This window comes from Malaclemys terrapin, chromosome 11 (assembly GCF_027887155.1).
Source record: "Malaclemys terrapin pileata isolate rMalTer1 chromosome 11, rMalTer1.hap1, whole genome shotgun sequence".
In the NCBI taxonomy this organism is placed as follows: domain Eukaryota; kingdom Metazoa; phylum Chordata; order Testudines; family Emydidae; genus Malaclemys; species Malaclemys terrapin.
Window position 1 is genome coordinate 29,398,150 of NC_071515.1, and position 18,974 is coordinate 29,417,123.

At 44.4% G+C, this 18,974-nt stretch overlaps 1 protein-coding gene across 2 annotated transcripts in view; it reads right to left on the reverse strand.

Annotated features, from left to right (window-relative positions):
• PMS1 (PMS1 homolog 1, mismatch repair system component) overlaps positions 1 to 18,974 on the reverse strand; it is a 90,043-nt gene that overhangs the window by 65,915 nt on the left and 5,154 nt on the right. For both annotated transcript variants that reach the window (XM_054044402.1, XM_054044403.1), the window contains exons 3-4: positions 7,359 to 7,541; positions 3,414 to 3,516 (exon numbers count right to left, since the gene is read on the reverse strand). In XM_054044402.1, coding sequence (XP_053900377.1) covers positions 3,414 to 3,516; positions 7,359 to 7,541 — 286 coding nt within the window. The remainder of the gene's footprint in view (positions 1 to 3,413; positions 3,517 to 7,358; positions 7,542 to 18,974) is intronic.

Genomic DNA, 18,974 nt, shown 5'->3' on the forward strand with positions numbered 1-18,974 from the left:
GGAAGTAAACCCTCCAATTAGCTTTTGTTTTAGGAATTGATCCTCCAATCCAAAACCAGATAGGAGTAGTAAACAGCAAATCTCTCTCTGCTGGAGTGCAATTTAGGCTGGAATTGATGTGCAAGATAATCTACATATTCTGTACAAAACAAGGACAAAGGTCTACTGTGAAAAAGAAGGGAGAAAGGAGGTGGCTAGTGGAGGGTGCTGTCAGTGCATCAGATAATTCATGCTTGTGTGTGTTTTACTACTCCTCAAGAAGAAAGAATGTGAGATAGAAAAACATGGCTCTTGTACTACTGAATGCACCTTTTCCGTATTCAGACAATATATAACTCATTCATTGGCCTCAATCTCAGCCATGTATGGGCACCTGTTTATGGCTAAGAGGAGATCAGAAGTTCTCCAGTACCCTGAGAACTTCCAAAACTTTGGGATTTAGAAAATAACTGTGATTATGCCTTTGAGTATGTTATCTAGCTTTTCAAATCATAAACAATTTAGCACAGCAAACATAGGAAAAACGTGGGCTGACGTTCAGCTGAACTGAACTGCTTAACAATGCAGAGACGTTTCTGTGATAACTTGTTGGCTCTGTAAAAGACCTCTTTTCTCTTCCAGATGCAACTGGATTTTTTTCTGCTGGAGATGGGGGAAAATCCCTTGTTCACTTCTCATCAGAGTCTGGAGAGATTTGTTTGTTTGTTCCTTGTGTGGGGCTGTGGGAGACTTTTCTGTTCTCATTACTGGAGTCCTCAGAGATTTGTCTGCTTGTTTATATGCTGAGGCTGTAGGACACTCCTTGATTTGATTCTTGCAGGACTTTTGTGAGATTTACTAGTTTGCCTGCTCTCCTTTTGAATGTTCTGAGGTTGAGAGAGACTTTCCTGCCTATACAATAATACTTTCCACATATATAGCACTTTTCATTCTTCGATCTCAAGGCTCTTTACGAAAGGTGGATATTATTACATATTTTACAGGTGGGGAAAACTTAAGGTACAACTTTGCAAAAATGTCCATGCTTTTGGGAATTTATCTCAAATCACCTAGGGCCTGATTTCCAGAGGTTCTGAGAAGCAGCTGCTCATCACTGACTTCAGTTGTAGTTGTGGATGCTCTGCTATTCTGAAAAGCAGGCCCACGTTGTTTCAAAATAAGACACCCAGAGTTCTAGACACCTAAAATTACCGAACTTTTAAAAAAATTTAGACATAAGTGATGAAGTCACTCTGTTCTTCTGATTTACAACCCTGTGTTTGTTCCATAGCTTTCCATTGCTGGAGTAGTGGGACAGACTCTGGCTTGCTGCTACACCATCCAGACCATTAAAAGCTTTTTAAAAAAAGAACAATTTAGCTATGGCAGAGAAGAGACTTGTGGGAACTGTGTGCCTTGTGCCCAGTAGTATCACCTGCCAGAGACCCTTCACAGGATTACTTTAACAGAATTTCCCAAATACAGTGTTGATGGCTATTAATGTTGTAAAAGAGAGATCTGGGGTTCAAAGCTTTCATCCCATATGTTTAAAAAAGTTACAAAGCTAGGAAATAAAGGAAATCTTTGGTTCAAGTATGCACAATACATTGTGAACTAACAACACAGCATGTCTTCACAAGACTGAACATTTTCCCACATGCAAAGAAAAAGCACTTGGAAGACTAGGTATATGCAACAGCACCACTTGGTGACAACTGCTATAACAACAGGAATATAAAAAGGAACCTGGAAAGTTAAAGATGGTAACTGGTGTTTGAGATCTCACTGAGTCACTTCTTAAAACCAAGCACCAGACTCTAATCTCTGTTTTACACCAGCATAACAGATCAGAATCTGATTTTACATCTCAGTCATTATTACACAGAGACAGTTGCTCACATCTCAGCCAAGTACTCTGGCCCCAGCAGGACTAACAATGAAGAACTACAAGAAAGCTGTGTGTAGAGGCAGTGGTGGTTGGAGAGACAACTGAGCGAACAATCAGAGTTTGCTCTCTGCCTGGGTCTCAGATTAGTATCAGTTCTTGAGGCAGAATTGCTCTCTCTGAGCCTGTCATTTGGTGTTGGGCTAAGATTCCTGAATACCATTTGACCACTTCTGCTACCAGAGGGGTGTATGTGCATGAATAAAACAAACTACACTTAGCATATAGTCTCCTTGTCACAGATTTCCCCCCACCACCACTAAGATGCCAACTTGAAAGGCCCTGGACATCTGATATTGCTTGGTAGACTGACAGTGTTGGTGTCAGAACAGGGCACTGGTATTGGAGGAAGGGACAATACTACTCCTCTATGGCTTATACTTCTTAATGATTCTCCTTAGTCTGAAATTCTCACTGCAAAACAGCATTTTTTAAAATGGAGATTTATGAATTGTTGACTCAGTTCTTGTGGACATCTCAGAAATTAGTGCCAAATGTTACCTCTTATTGAATGCTATCTGTTGCTCTCTGCTATCTGGCAGAAAAGAGAGCAAACACATGCTACTGGTGTGGAAATGAGACCACAAAGCTGTGCAGAGAGGGAAAGCAGCTATGCAGCACGCTCTCCCGCTTCCTCCATTGCATAGCTGGCAACCACTCTATGCTGAAAACATGCCATTTGAACACCTCATGAAAATCAGAGGCACAGAGTCATATCAGCCACTCTGCACAGTATGGTAACAGGGAAAAACGTGTAATGTTCATAACAAATATATAGGCAAGTTAATATTGAGTAGGTCAACGTGAGCTCTCACTGTGCAACACAACAGTGAAGAGACCACCTCTCAGTGCTTAATTTGTAATGAATGAGGTGCCGGGGCTCAAGCAATTTTTCTACTTTCATAACTGACATGGCAAGCCTGAGGTGCCAGGGCTATGAACTGCCAAACCTAGAGGGGCCGGAGCTCAGCACCTGGCAAGCCCCAGCACAATTTAAGCACTGCCACCTCCATACCATGGCTGTGTTGAAAGCCACTGGCAACATGGAATGGGAGCCTACCATTTTACTAGTGACTGGCGGTTCTGGGACATCTACAGAAGGATTTTACTGGTCTATGTGGACACTGAAGGCCATGCACCCTCTATTCTATTTAGGTCTTGCACTCTCTATTCGCTGTGGTATCTAAGTGCTCCTATCCTCTTTTTATACTACAACCCTCCCAGCCCTACTGATTTGCTTTTCAGCTCACAGAACCTTATAGATCTTCTCAAGTCCCCAAGTTTTCCCTTCTATTGGTTTTTGCAAAGAAAGCGGTGATATGGCCCTTAGAGATTATCATTTAGAAGTGAGGCACCTGTAAGTATTTTACTTTAGTTTGGTTTCTGCAGGGTTCGGTATCAGAGTAGGATATAGGGGCTAAAAACTTCCAAATCTGACCAATTGTTCTTATAAGGAGAAACACAAAGCATCACAATAAGCATACCTTACCTTGCCCAAGATGAGAAGGCTTCTGAGAAGTTACATGCCCACTGCTATCCAAGATGTACTGGGTGCTAAAATCATCAGCAGCTGTCTTTGTTGTGATCGAAACCTGGAAATAAAGAACCTCAAGTCAATCAAGGATTTCAAAAGTTCAAAGTGGTCTGAAGACATGAGATATGTTCTGAGATGATTCTCAGCATCAAGTTACTTTAACAAAAAAGAACAAAAATAATTTTATAAAAGTCTGTTTTTTCTTCCATGAACATCATCTCAGCTGGGGAACTACGGGTAGCCCCAGAATTCTTGGCTGGGCTTGAACCTATGTTGTCCAGGTTTCCCTGTCCAGCCCAGTCAGGATCCCTGAAACTTTCCAAGACCTTTCAAGGGTGGCTGGTTCACACTCAAAGTTTGGACACTCTGATGCTAATCTTGCCTGTTAGGCCTCCCCTCTGACCCACAAGCTGCTTCACCCTTTGTGCCCTTCAGGCAGTCTCAAAAGCCATATAATTCTTCATCAGCTGAACTGTCTCGGCGAGTGTCTTGTCTCAGTGCCTCAGTATGCCATCTCTTCCTGCAACTGGGGGGGGGGGGGGGAGGGGGAGAGGGATAGCTCAGTGGTTTGAGCATTGGCCTGCTAAACCCAGGGTTGTGAGTTCAATCCTTGAGGGGGCCACTTGGGGATCTGGGGCAAAATCAGTACTTGGTCTTGCTAGTGAAGGCAGGGGGCTGGACTGGATGACCTTTCAAGGTCCCTTCAGTTCTAGGAGATGGGATATCTCTATGAATTATTATTATAACCGGGAGTATCTGCACAAACTGTTCTACCAATGTACGTTCAGTGATCTGAACACTGGTCCAGGTTTCCAGCTTCAGCCACCTCCAGCATAGTTCCCTCAATTACTGGGCAATCACACAAGGTCAGGCTCTTGGGAGATACTTTACCTTCCAGAACTACAGGTCAGCTGCTCTCCTCCACTGCTCTGTGAACCACCATTGCCACCCATTTGAAGGTCACAAGGAAGCCCTCTGGATCATCCTCTGGGCCCATCTTAGTGAGTTGCACAAGCACGGCTGTTGTTCCCATGAGCCCCAGAGAGGAATACTCCATTCCCTTCCCCACCCTGGCTCCAAGCTGTTGCACTGGGGTCACAACTTGTTGAACCAACTGTTGCTCCTGCTCCTAACCACCTTGCTTATGGACCAGTTGCTGCTGTTGGGCTGTCATCTGTTGCGGGAACTGTTGCTGTTGGTTCTCAGCCATCTATTTCAACAATCACTCCAGGTAAATGGTGTCCCCGGCAAGACAAACTCCTGCTTCCCACCTTGGTATACTTGACAATCCAGTTCACTCAAATCTCCCCCTTCTGCAAGGTTAGATCACGCCCACATTCTCCACCATATGTGACCATGTTCTTCAGGGTCAAAGACAAACTACAGGGCAGACTTGAGTAGGGTGCAAAAGTCCTTACTGAAGTAGTTCCCCACACCATCCTAGGCAGGGGTTCCCCACAACAGTCTCCTTAAGCCCTGAAGGTCTGTCCAAAACAATACAGATAGTCCAAAAGTCCTTCTTGTAGTAAAACAAAGAAATAGTCCTAAAAATAAACTCCACATTCCTGTGCCAGGCCTACCCTTCCTCTGGAGGACTCTGGCAGTCTGCGGTCTCTACAGAGGTTCTAGGTAAGTCCTTTCCTCAGGGAGCAAAGGATGGGAGGTCTGTTCTCCGCTCTCATCAGCCCACCACTGAGCTATTCTCTTTCAGTTTAACTGTCCATTCATTTCCTTACAGGGAGTGCAAGAGTAGTGGACCAGGGCTGGGCAAGCTGATAGCAGCTCATTAACCCTTTCTGGCTTAGTGAGAGGCTGGTGTACCCCACCACACTTTCATGTGATACTCCTTGTCATACATCCCAGAAGGACATCTGCCTTTTTCACAACTGCATCACATGGTTGGCTCATGTTCAATTTGTCATTCATTATACACCCCCCAATCCTTTTCTGCAGTACTACTGCCTAGCCACTTATTCCCCTTTTCATAGTTGTGCATTTGCTTTTTCCTCCTAAATTTTGCACATAAATTTCATCTTGTTGTTTTCAAGACCAATTCGCCAATGTATAGAGGTAATTTTGAATTCTAATCCTGTCCTTCAAAGATCTTGCAACCCCTCTCAGTGTCATCCACAAATTTTATAAACATACTTTCCATCATCCAACTCATTAGTGAAAATTCTGAATAGAATCATACAAAGGACAAACCTCTGTGGGACCCCACTTGATATGTCCTCCCAGCTTAATAGCAAATCATCGATAACCACTCTGAGTACAGTCTTTCAACCAGTTATGCACCCACTTTATAGTAATTTAATCTAGACTATATTTCCCTTATTTGCTTATGAGAATGTCATGTGGGACTATGTCAAAAGCTTTACCAAAGTCTAGATATATCACATCTCCTCCTTCCCCCCATTCATTAGGTTGGTTACCCTGTCAAAGGAGGAAATTAGATTGGTTTCACATGATCTGTTCTTGAAAAATCCATGCTGGCTATGATTTATCACCTTATCTTCTACGTTTAATAATTTGTTCCAGTATTTTTCGGCGTATTGAAGTTAGGTTGACTGGCCTATATTCCTGGATCCTCCTTTTTCCACTTAGGTTTGCCCTTCTTCAGTCCTCTGGGACTTCACACGTCCTCCATGAGTTCTCAAAGATAATTGCTAATGGTTAACTACAGGCAGCAAATTAGGTAGGCAGACTGCAATTACAAACATCACTAGTATTTAAGTAATGTAATTACTGATGCTGAGACCAGTACTTAAGACACTAGTGTCAACTCTGCTCTCTTGTGAAATGTACAATGGGGCTTTTTAATGCCCAAACAGACGACATCTTGGTTTGACATCTCATTTGAAAGACAGCACCTACAGCAGCATAATGCCCCGCATCACCAGGCTAGATCATTGGTTCAGTGTCTACTCAGAAGGGGACCATAATCCAGCTAAACAGCAGCACTTTCTGAAGCACCTGGGCTTTCTTTGGGAATTTTCCATCCAAATTCTGAACTTAAGTTTCTAATGTGATCAAGGCCAAGGCTCCATGGGCGCATACACTCCCACACTCAACCCTCATTCTTATAGTCCGTTGTTTCTGTGAAAAGTAACTGTCATGGGAGGTCATGATCGTCCTGTGGCTAGTTTGAGCCCATCCCACAGAGACTTTTGAAGGTAGAGATGGAAAACTTGAACTTGACTCAGTATTCAGGTGGAAAGAAAGTGCACAGAAGGGCAATGGGACAATGTGCTCTCAACTGCTTAGTAGACTGGTTGTTGTATTTTGAAAACAGAGCTTTTTTGTGGTAAGCAGTTTCATTCCTAGATAGTAGTGCTCTGCAGTGCTCAGTTATACTGGCCACAAATACATGGATCACTGTGACCAGGTGAGAGTGTAGGTTCCTGGCCATTTAAATGTGAAACAGGGTGTTTTTGCAGCCATAGATATTTGAATAGCCAGGAACAATGAGGAGTCCAAGCAGGCCTCACGACTGCAGGTCACATTGATAATTTAAAGGCAACTGATGTAAGAACAGCGAGATTGAATGATGAGTGAGAGAATTCTGGAGAGCTTCAGTACATTGGAATCAAAGGAAAGGATCAGGACAAGTGCAAATAGTTGCCTCCCCAATTGAGGGAAGAAAGTGAAATACTACCAACTACTAAACTGATCTGATAAGGAGTCAATGACTGATCCCAAAGTGAATTCAAAATGAGCAAGCTTTGCAGCTCTGTGGCTTCACTGGAGCGGAAGAACCATCAGAGAGATATCAAACTTTCCAAATTCTACATTTAAAAATAAAAGCCAGCATTCTACTGTGAGGTTGTGGGCACAACCGTAAGTCCTCGCATTTATATTTTGTAATTGTTTAAGAGAGCAAGAAAGTCTGACACATCTCACCTCAGATATGCAGCAAATTGATCCCAAGGCTTCACCACGAAAACCATAGGTTGTCAAGCTTTCAAGATCCTCAGGACAGCTTATTTTTGAGGTATAATGCTTAACTGCCATAACTGGAACATCAGCAGCTTTGATGCCATCACCATTGTCTCGCACCTCTATCTTATCAAACCCATAATTTTCCTAAAAAGAGTAATAATATCATCAATCACAAAAATACATCTCAAATGCAAAATTAGATACTATATACAATGGTTAATCCACATGTATTGAAGTAGTTAAGGGTCCAGTCCTTTAGTCCTCAAAATAGGCAAAATTCTGACATTTCCATGTGGAAAGACTGCAGCACATATGTGCACATAACTTGTCTATAGAAACATGTATAGAGCAAAAATGAAACAGTTAAGTAATTTTATGCTGTTCCAAAACAAGTAATGTATTAAACTATGTAGTTCTGAGGAACCACTACTATTACAGTATGGGCTAACACACTAAAAGGTATTTCAAAATCTAGCTCATAACTTTATAAAATATAAACTGAGAAAAAGATCAGTAGCTGGAATGTTAAAGATGGTTCATTCTTGTTTCATCTTCCCTCCCTTTTACAAAGGGAAATGCATGTTTTGTTAATGTATTCCACTTTATCTAATCATCACAGGCTAGATTCTGCACATACTAAAGTAACTGGGATCCATGTTACCAAATCTGTAAGAAGGACCTACAAGGATTTTTATGAATGACATCTGTGTACTTTTTTGGTTCTTTATGAGATATAGAGATGGTCTGGATGTTGGGGTGGGAGGGTACAGAAAGTAAAAAAAGGAAAGTTTTTGTTTTGCTCATTTCTTCACCTTAGAGATGTCAAGAATATGAAGTCAGCTCTCCCTCTGCTTTTAATGGAGGACTTATGAGAGGTATCTGTGATATTTACTATAACTTCTGGCAACCTTAATTGAAAGGGGCAAGGATGTTGAATCTTGAACAAAAGCTTGCTTTATTCAAAACATTAAGCATGGGATTTAAATTGTTGTTAATAAAAACAAAACACCAACAATCTGACTACAAATCCGTACTCCTCTCATTGTTCAACTTTCACACTCTTTGCTTTTATGAGATTACCATTTCACTAGTTCTCCAGTCATCACAGAGTAGTCCATCTTACACCAAACCTATTGTTCTGTGTAAGTGACCAGAGGAACGGGGGTGGGTACTTAAAATTTCAGGCTTTCTTTATAGATCAGAAAGAAGCAAATATTTTTTCCCTTTGTAGGTTACCTTTAATGTAAAAAAAAAATTGTTTTTTAAAGAATGAACAGTGGATCGTGCTGTACAATTTTTTGTCAAAATGATGCCTTAAATACACTCAAACAAGTCTACTGTGATAGATTCAAAAGACTTGTTAACTATCCCTCTAAAAGGCAGATGGCCCTTCAAACAAACAGGACTGAACATCATGATTCATCTTATTGATACATTATATATAGTTTTCTAGCTGGGAGAAGCTTTTCCACTATTTTAATTTTGAGATGACAAATGTTAACATCTAACAAAAATTAATATTAAAAAGATGCAGGTCTAAAATCATAAATAACTAAATCAAGATGACTAAATTAAAGAAGGAACTTAAGTGAGAGGAACCACGTGACTCAGGGGCGTAATAACAAAGTTTTGCTGTTTGCTGTACTGTAATTCGGATATATCAAAACAAATGTTATAATGCAGGTTACTCAAACCACAAGCAAGGAGATTCACAACCACAGAACTACAGGATTTCTAAATCAACCTGTTTCTCCCATTTATTGAATGGCTCTCTGAACAGATTATGATCTAACATACAATATGTGCTGCAGTACACAGCACAACAGGGCGAGTTAAAACTAGTGTGATAATTTTAAAAGAAATCAGCACTGATAAGCTCCAATATCTTGGATCAGCAATTCCCATACTGACCATGTGGTCCACAGAACAAAATTGCCTGTGATCTGCGAAAGCTAACTGGCTGAATAGTACTGACTTTCCCCCTTGTTTCCAGGTGCTAAAATGTACTGAAGACATTTCTAGCACTACTTTTCTATGTAAACAATTGCCATAAGTGCCACTGGGATGTTATGTAATCCTAAAATGGGAGGGAAGGTGTCCAAAAACAATCTCTTTATTGAGATATGTCTGCACTAAGGAACAATTTAAGAACCCCTGAATTAGACTAAGGCCTGGTCTACACTAGGCGTTTATGTCGAAGTTAGCGCCGTTACATCGAATTAACCCTGCACCCGTCCACACCGCGAAGGTATTTAGTTCGACATAGAGGTCTCTCTAATTCGACTTCTGTACTCCTCCCCGACGAGGGGAGTAGCGCTAAATTCGACATGGCCATGTCGAATTAGGCTAGGTGTGGATGGAAATCGACGCTAATAGCTCCGGGAGCTATCCCACAGTGCACCACTCTGTTGACGCTCTGGACAGCAGTACGAGCTCGGATGCTCTGAACTGCCACACAGGAAAAGCCCCGGGAAAATTTGAATTTGAATTCCTTTTCCTGTCTGGCCAGTTTGAATCTCATTTCCTGTCTGGACATCGTGGCGAGCTCAGCAGCACTGGCAACGATGCAGAGCTCTCCAGCAGTGATGGCCGTGCAATCTCAGAATAGAAAGAGGGCCCCAGCATGGACTGATCGGGAAGTCTTGGATCTCATCGCTGTGTGGGGCGATGAGTCCGTGCTTTCCGAGCTGCGATCCAAAAGACGGAATGCAAAGATCTACGAGAAGATCTCTAAAGACATGGCAGAGAGAGGATACAGCCGGGATGTAACGCAGTGCCGCGTGAAAATCAAGGAGCTGAGACAAGGCTACCAGAAGACCAAAGAGGCAAACGGACGCTCCGGATCCCATCCCCAGACATCCCGTTTCTACGAGGCACTGCATTCCATCCTCGGTGCGGCCGCCACCACTACCCCACCAGTGACCGTGAACTCTGAGGATGGGATAGTGTCCACGGCTGGATCCTCGGACATGTTAGCGGACGGGGAAGATGAGGAAGGAGATGAGGAGGACGAGGCAGTCGACAGCGCTCACAACGCTGATTTCCCCGACAGCCAGGATCTCTTCATCACCCTTACAGAGATCCCCTACCAACCCTCCCCAGCCGTTACCCCGGACACAGAATCTGGGGAAGGATCAGCCAGTAAGTGTTGTAAAAATCTAAACATTTATTTGTAACAGAACAGGAATATTAACAATTTAAAAAATGGGTTTCTCATGATTAGTTTGATTAGCTTAACGGTTCAGTCATGGGCAGTGCAACTATTGAAAAAAAATCTAGCAATGTCCGGTTTTGCATGATTGTCCTGCCCAAGCCGCTCTACTGGTTAGTCACTGCTACAGCAGCTACAGTAAAATGCGGTCTATATGTCCGGGGATGGAGCAGAAATCCTCCTGTGACATCTCGAGGAAGCTCTCCTGGAGGTAATTGGAAATCCGCTGCATTAGGTTCTTGGGGAGAGCGGCCTTATTGGGTCCTCCGTAGTAGGACACGTTGCCACGCCACGAGACTATCAAGTACTCTGGAATCATTGCTCTGCACAGCATGGCGGCATACGGCCCTGGTCTTTGCAGGCTTTCCCGGAGCATTCTCTCTTTCTCGCTGTCAGAGATCCTCATGAGGGTGATGTCGCTCATGATGACCTGCTTTGAATGAGGTAGGGGAATGTTAGTGTTGGGACTGCTTTGCCGTTCCTTTACAGAACTGTAACCGCTGGTTTGCAGCCACGCGGTGGAGGCGGGAGAGGGGCAGCCTAAAGGGATCGTTCCCGGGGACAGCCGCGAGGGTGTGGGACAGGAGCAGACTTCCTGCTTGCCGAATTGCTGGCAGCAGGGACCGACATTGATTTCAATGTGAAATGAGGCCATTGCTAATATTAAAGTTTTAAGCTGCCACAAGTCTACGGCTTACCATGTCTGCCTGCAACAGAAATTCCGTTCTCCTGAGAGGCTTCTCAAATGTGCTGTAGAAGACCCCAGGCACTGAATGCGAAGGCCGAGAATTCGACCTTGTGCTGAGTGCGCATGTGATAGGTGCTGTGCATGGTCTTGTTCACAGAGAAAGACTATGTTCTTTGTTCACAACTACATTTATCTTTCTGAGGAATTCACTCCCTTTTTCCCATTCCCACAGCCCCATCTGCGACTGTCTCACAACCTAGCCTGTCATCACACTCCCAGAGGCTAGCGCGGATTAGGCATAAGAAGAAGAGGACACGGGAGGACATGTTCTTGGAGCTTATAGCCTGCTCCAGAGCCCAGGCAGCACAGCAGACCCAGTGGCGGGAGAACTTGACCCGAATGCACCAAGCCAACATGGATCGGGAGGAGAGGTGGCGTCAGGAAGACCAGCAGGCGACTCAAACCCTGCTTGGACTAATGAGGGAGCAAACGGACACGCTCCGGCGCCTTGTGGATGTTCTGCAGGAACGGAGGCAGGAGGACAGAGCCCCGCTGCAGTCCATCTCTAACCGCCCTCCCCCGCCACCAAGTCCCATACTCCCCTCACCCAAAGTGCACAGAAGGAGAGGCGGCAGAGTCCCTGCTAACTCTCACTCCACCCCTGCAGAGAGCTCGAGCAGCAGAAGGCTCTCATTCCCCAAAATTTGACAAGTTCTTTCCTTCCCGCCTGACACAAGCCCCCGTCCAAGTTTCACTTTCCCAGTTCCATGTTTGGTTGATAATAAAAAATACGTTTCTGTTAACTACTGTTTCCATCATGTTCTTTTGCAGGAGGGGGGGATAGGTGGTTGGTAATTCGACAGGACAGTCACCTTTGGCAGGGTATATAGTCGGGGGCAGGCACAGCAGCAGGGCACATACATAGTGCAGTGATGCAGTGACTAGTTACCCTGGTTAGTCTGGGAGGTTGTTTTCATGTTATGTGGTGGGGGGTGGGTTGCTCTGTGACTTTGTGGCAGGGGAGGGCAGTTACAGATCTTAAGCGGCGGTCCTTAGGCAGGATCACAGAGCCACACAGCAGGGGATCTGTAACCGTCCTCCCCCTGCCACAAAGTCACATAGACCCCCCCATACACACAGTCCCTATCAGGAGGGGTGACAGGCTCCGTTGAAACAACCATTCCACCGCAGCGGAGCCTGTCAATCCTTGAGTTTAGAAGCTGCATTCGCGCCACTACAGTACACCCGCTCCGCACCACAGTCTGCGTCCCAGTTTTAAAAAATTCCCGCGAATACAGTATTAAAGAAAACGGTGTGCTTTAACAAAGTAGAACTATTTTTATTTTGAAACGTGTGTTGGAAGTGGGGTGAAGGGGGTATGTAACTGGATAGGATAGTCAACATTAACTGGGTAAAGAAACGGGGGCAGGTTTAGCTTCTCAATACACAAACTTTAAAGTCACAGGTTACCCTGCTCACTCAGGAACTTTGCTTTCAAAGCCTTCCGGATGCACAGCGCTTCCCGCTGGTCTCTTCTAATCGCCCGGCTGTCTGGCTGTGAGTAATCAGCAGCCAGGCTATTTTCCTCAACCTCCCACCCCGCCATAAAGGTCTCCCCCTTGCTCTCACAGAGATTGTGGAGCACACAGCAAGCTGCAATAACAATGGGGATATTGGTTTCGCTGAGATCACAGCGAGTCAGTAAGCTTCTCCATCTCCCCTTGAGACGGCCAAAAGCACACTCCACCACCATTCTGCACTTGCTCAGCCGGTAGTTGAAGAGTTCTTTTTCAGTGTCCAGGGCGCCAGTATAGGGCTTCATGAGCCAGGGCATTAGCGGGTAGGCTGGGTCCCCGAGGATGACTATAGGCATCTCCACATCCCCAAGAGTTATTTTGTGGTCCGGGAAGTAAATACCTTGCTGCAGCCGTCTAAACAGACCAGAGTTCCTGAAAACACGAGCGTCATGAACCTTGCCCGGCCATCCCACGTAGATGTTGGTAAAACGTCCCCTGTGGTCCACCAGTGCTTGCAGCACCATGGAAAAGTAGCCCTTTCTGTTAATGTACTGGCTGGCCTGGTGTTCCGGTGCCAGGATAGGGATGTGAGTTCCATCTATGGCCCCACCGCAGTTTGGGAATCCCATCGCTGCGAAGCCATCTATGATCGCCTCCACGTTTCCCAGGGTCACTACCTTTGGCAGCAGTACATCAACGATTGCCTTGGCTACTTGCATCACAACAACCCCCACGGTAGATTTGCCCACCCCAAACTGGTTCGCGACTGACCGGTAGCTGTCTGGCGTTGCAAGCTTCCACAGGGCTATGGCCACTCGCTTCTGGACAGTCAGGGCTGCTCGCATCCGGGTGTCATTGCGCTTCAGGGCAGGGGACAGCAACTCACAAAGTTCCAGGAAAGTTCCCTTCCGCATGCGAAAGTTTCGCAGCCACTGGGATTCATCCCAGACCTGCAGCACTATGCGGTCCCACCACTCAGTGCTTGTTTCCCGTGCCCAGAATCTCCTTTCGACGGCATCAACATGACCCATTGCCACCGTGATGTTCTCGGCGCTGGGTCCCCTGCTTTCTGAGAGGTCTGTGCTACTCTCAGACTTCAGGCCATCACCGCGTTGACGTAGCCTCCTCGCCTGACTTTTCTGCATCTGCCTCAGGGAAAGGTGTATGATAAGTTGCGAGGCGTTGAGAGCGGCCACAACTGCAGTGATGGTTGCAGCAGGCTCCATGCTCGCAGTGCTGTGGCGTCCGCGCTGTCACTGACTAGAAAAGTGCGCGAACTGATTTCCCGCCGGCGCTTTCAGGGAGGGAGGGCGGGAGTGATGGACGGATGACGACAGTTACCCAAAAGCACCCTGGACACATTTTTTTTACCCAGAAGGCATTTGCGGCTCCACCCAGAATTCCAATGGGCAGCGGGGACTCCGGGAACTGTGGGATAGCTGACCACAGTGCACCACTTCCAATGTCGACGCTTTCCCCGTTAGTGTGGACTCACAAAGTCGAATTACTGTCCTTAGTGTGGACACACACGTTCGACTTTGCAATATCGATTCCAAAAATTCGATTTAAGTAAAATCGAACTACTCTCGTAGTGTAGACAAGGCCTAAGCTTATTATATAATTATATCTCTAAAAACAAATGGGCACATCAGGTTTCAGAATCACTGTTTCCATATGGTGAATGGTGCTGGTGCTTTCTCCTAGTGAGAACTGATATTTTTGCCAATAATTCAGTTAGTTTGGATCTCCTACTACAAAGCTAACTGAGAAACAGGAAATGCAATGCACCACTGGAAAGAATGGGAAAGAGAGAGTGACAAAGCTTCAAAGTTGCTTTAATCCAAGTGCTACTCTTTAAACATATATGTGGCTAATTTAATAATGGTGGCTTAATCACTTTAAATTAAACAGTTTTTAAGACAGCCATTACCTTACTATAACTGTAATTCCGTATCATTCTCATGCTTCCCCATTGTGAGCAACATTATCTGTCTGATTTACATTCATTCTTTTTTGTTATATGTGACCGTAACCTGTATTTCCATTTCTTTGTAATTAGAATAATATAACACTACTACTTTATAGTTCTATAGCACCTTCATTAGAAGACATCAAAGAGCTGCACAAGCATTAATTTGTTAAATCTCCTCCTGAAGTAGCTAACGTTTAATACTACTGCTTCAGTTTGTCCATCTATAAAGTAAAGAGAGGCCTCGGTGATTTGTCCAAGGTCATTCAGCAAATCAGTAGCAGAGCCGCAAATAAAATCCACATCTCCTAAGTCCCATCTCCAGGCTCTAATCACAAGAACATTTTACTTCATCTTTTATTTTACATTACAGTTTTATTTTAATGATAGTGTTTTCCTTTGTGGGTTTAAGTCAGACTTCCATTATTATTGCAAAATTGTTTTTTTTTTTTTTTTCTCATTTTTAAGATGTTATTCAAAAAGGTGACATACAGACAGCTCTGAAAACTAAGGCCATGAGAGAGCTCTCTCATCGACATAATAAAAGCACCTCCACGAGCAGCGGTAGCTATGTCGGTGGAAGAAACTTCTCCTGTTGACATAGCGCTGTCCACACTGGTGCTTCTGTGGTGTAACTTATGTTGCTCAGGGGGTATTTTTTTCACACCCCTGAGCGACGTAAGTTTTACTGACAAAATTGGTAGTGTAGATATGGCCTATGTCTTCTCTTTAATTAAGAGGTATAGCACATGCAGTGACAATGTAAACTTTCCAACACTGCCCCACCAATGAACTAACATGCTTCAAACCTGACCTGGCTCAAACATATCAAGAGGATAGCAGAGATTGAATCCTGGGCTAGCTGCTGAGACAGCGATAGCCAACAAGGAAGCCAACTCTGATGTATACACTTGTCCATTAGGAACTGGACTGATACCATCAACTCATTTTGTGTCAATAAACAGAAATCAGGTGGCAACTTTCAGAAATTCCCTTGGTTGAATTCCAACCAGTGACCTAGCAGTGAAATATAGACACAAACCAGATTATCCAAATTGCTCTGGGAATTTATGCAGAACTCCAGTGTGAGAAGATGCCTTTCCCAACCTTCTGTAAAAGAAAATCTGAACACATTGTAGTCAAAAACTAATTCCCCACTCCCTGGGGCTTAGCTTTATTAATCAAGAGACTAACAATAAAATAACAGTCGCTCAAGCTTTCTTGCCAGGCTTGGTTACGCTAAAGGTTTTTACGTCAGGAGACTGTTCAATCCACACCCTAGAGGGGTTCTCACAACAAAATTTTTGGTTGCCTCAGAATGCAGCTAGCAACTCTTGCTGGTGGACTCTCCGACAAATTTTCCTAAAATACTTCATTAACTTTAGGAAAAACAAATAAATATGCACATATACATGTCCAAATTGTAATTTATTTATGTTGGAGTCTTTTGCAGACTCAATAATAATGTACAGTTGTATGTTGGTGCCCCTGGCCCTGCTGCCTTTCCCTGACCTCCACAGATCCCCCTGACCCCTGCTGTCTTCACCTACTCCCCTAGTCTCCCCATCACCCCCACCGGCCCCACTACTTCCTCCCCGCATTGCCCTCAGCTCACTTCCATGGCCTCACATCCCAGGCTCACCCCACTCCTTGTCTCTTGACCAGTGCTCCCCAACCTTTTTCGTCTGGCGCCACCGCAGACAGTGGCCAGCGGATGAGCATCTGCCGAAATGCCGCTGAGAAGCGGGAATGTCAATAGGCGTCGCCGCCAAAATGCCGATAAGCAGCGTTATCCAGAGGCGTCACTGATGAAATGCCGCCGAAAATTGGTGGCAACGCCTCTGGATGCTGCTGCTTGTCGGCGGCATTTTGGCGGATGCTCGTCCGCCGGCCAGTACGCGGGTGCACATAGATGCCCTGGTGGGTGCCATGGCACCCACAGGCACCGCGTTGGGGACCACTGCTCTTGACCATGGCGCCTAGTAAGACTGGCCCTGCTGAAGCCCAGAACCGGAGCCCCATGGCTGGAGCCAGGAGAGAGGGGGCTGAAGTCCATCCTTGGAGTCCCTTGGCTTTCCCCCTTGCCCCATCTCTAGCCAGGAGGCTGTCATGGGTGCAGGAAAACCCCCTGGTGGCCGCATTTGAGAAATGCTGCCCTAGACAACTCCCGCCTCCATTGTATCTGGTTGTACTAACAAGCCATCTATCTCAGTGAGTCTGAAGAACCCACCCACAGCTTTCCCAACAGCACCAACCCCGTTAACAGGGTGGTATATTTCAGGCAAACACCATCAGTGTAAGACATGGAATTTCAGAAAAGTCAGAGCTCATAAAAAAAACAAATTTTAGGACATTTCCAAATTTTGGTTAATCAGAGTTAAACTGTATCTGTCACCTGAGCCACCTAGTCCTCCTTACACTGGAATCCTTACTCACACAAAGCAGTCTCCTTGAAACAAGTAAAGATTACTCCTATGAACAAGGTTTGCAGTACTATGCCATTAATTTTCTTCAGAGTGAAGGGTAATGGACTCCTCTTGTACGGATTACTCCTATAAATGAGGAAGTGGGCCTTTAATATTCTTTGGAAGAGGAAAGGATTGAACAGTAATTTTGTAAAAGTTTCATGTTCTCTGCTGCACTCTGGAACCTATGCAGCGTTAGTGTAATTGGGGACATGCATTATGTTTTCAATCTTATTTAAATTATGGCCAATAAAAATAGTAAGTCAATATAAAGTATTCTTTTTTCACAAAATCCAAACAAAATAATGAGAATCCATGGTGTTATAATGTGTGGCTGTACAAAGACCCTCCAGAGCCTCCACAAAATCTTGATCAGCAAATTTGTTTTGAGTTATTAAAATCCAGATTAATCTAGGGCATCTCCACTGGGATTGCTGATTCAAATGCTTCCCATTGTAAAGAAACTAGGTATTTTGCAGTACAATTTCTTTGGCTTTGGGCTGAGCTGTCTGCATCTATGGTAGCAGAGCAATATCTTGAGGTGACAAAGTTAGTTTTTTTCTGTTTAAGTTTTGGCCCCTATGACTCACTGAGGGTACTGGGGTAATGGGTGAATTACAAACCACAACCTGAAATTCAGACCCATGTTGCTTGCCAGTGGCTAGTGAGAAACAGCATGAGAGGGTAGGGACAAAGGAGGTGTATTGGGTCAATTGCTGGTGGAGACTACCAATGTCTACAGATTGTTTATTAAGCAAAAGTTATATACAAATTTCCTAAAAATCAGATGTCAGCCTGTCCTCCCCTCAAGAAGATGTTGGCAATTTAGCTCACTATCAAGAAGTTTTGAATCTTCCTCTTTTGCTTAAGATCAGTATTAAGTAGGTTTTGGCAAGAGAACTCGTACACTATCTAGACATATCATATCTCCTTGAACCTTGTCACACTAATTACAGATGACGGTATGACACAGAAATAGCCCTTGTGGCTTTATTTGATCTCCTTGCAATTGGTAATGATAATAATACCAGTATGGATGTTTGATATCTATCAACTGCCTTCAACACCATGGATCATGAGCTTACATGCAGAAGTGGCTGGGCTTGTTCTTGAGTGGGTCTATTCTTTCCTAGCTGAGAGATCCAGAGGGCTCTTTCTTGTTGTTGCTGTGGGGTTCCTCATTTTACCCCTCTTGTTAGAAGTACACTTGATTTCACTACTAGAGATGGGGTCATATACAATGACCACAGAAAATTCCTATTGACTTTCTGTGGGCCTCCATGAGTTTTGAACACGTCCAGATTCTGATACACTTACTCACAAGTGAAATACTATTGTACTCCATGAGCATTCCCAATGGAGTAAGATACTACTAAACATGAGTAGTCAGGAGGCATGAATGACGACAGTACCTTCGATAAACTGATCGGAACAAAATATTGTGTCTCCATCTCAACTGATGCAGACAGTTCAAATGAGCACCTTGTTCAGTGTTTGAGGGAGGCTGGAGCACAGATAGGAGATGCTTGAAATCCCATTCAGATAACATGGTGATATTTGTAGTTTAGGGGAAGCAGTCCAAGAAGTTGGTGGAAATTATTTGGCTCTCATGTCTGCCACTTGGTATTTGAGTTTACAATTTGGAAATAACTCAAATAGCTACTATATTTTTTAGGAAAGGACATTGGGATTTCTACATGGTGAACAAACCAGTTCTTAGAACACGA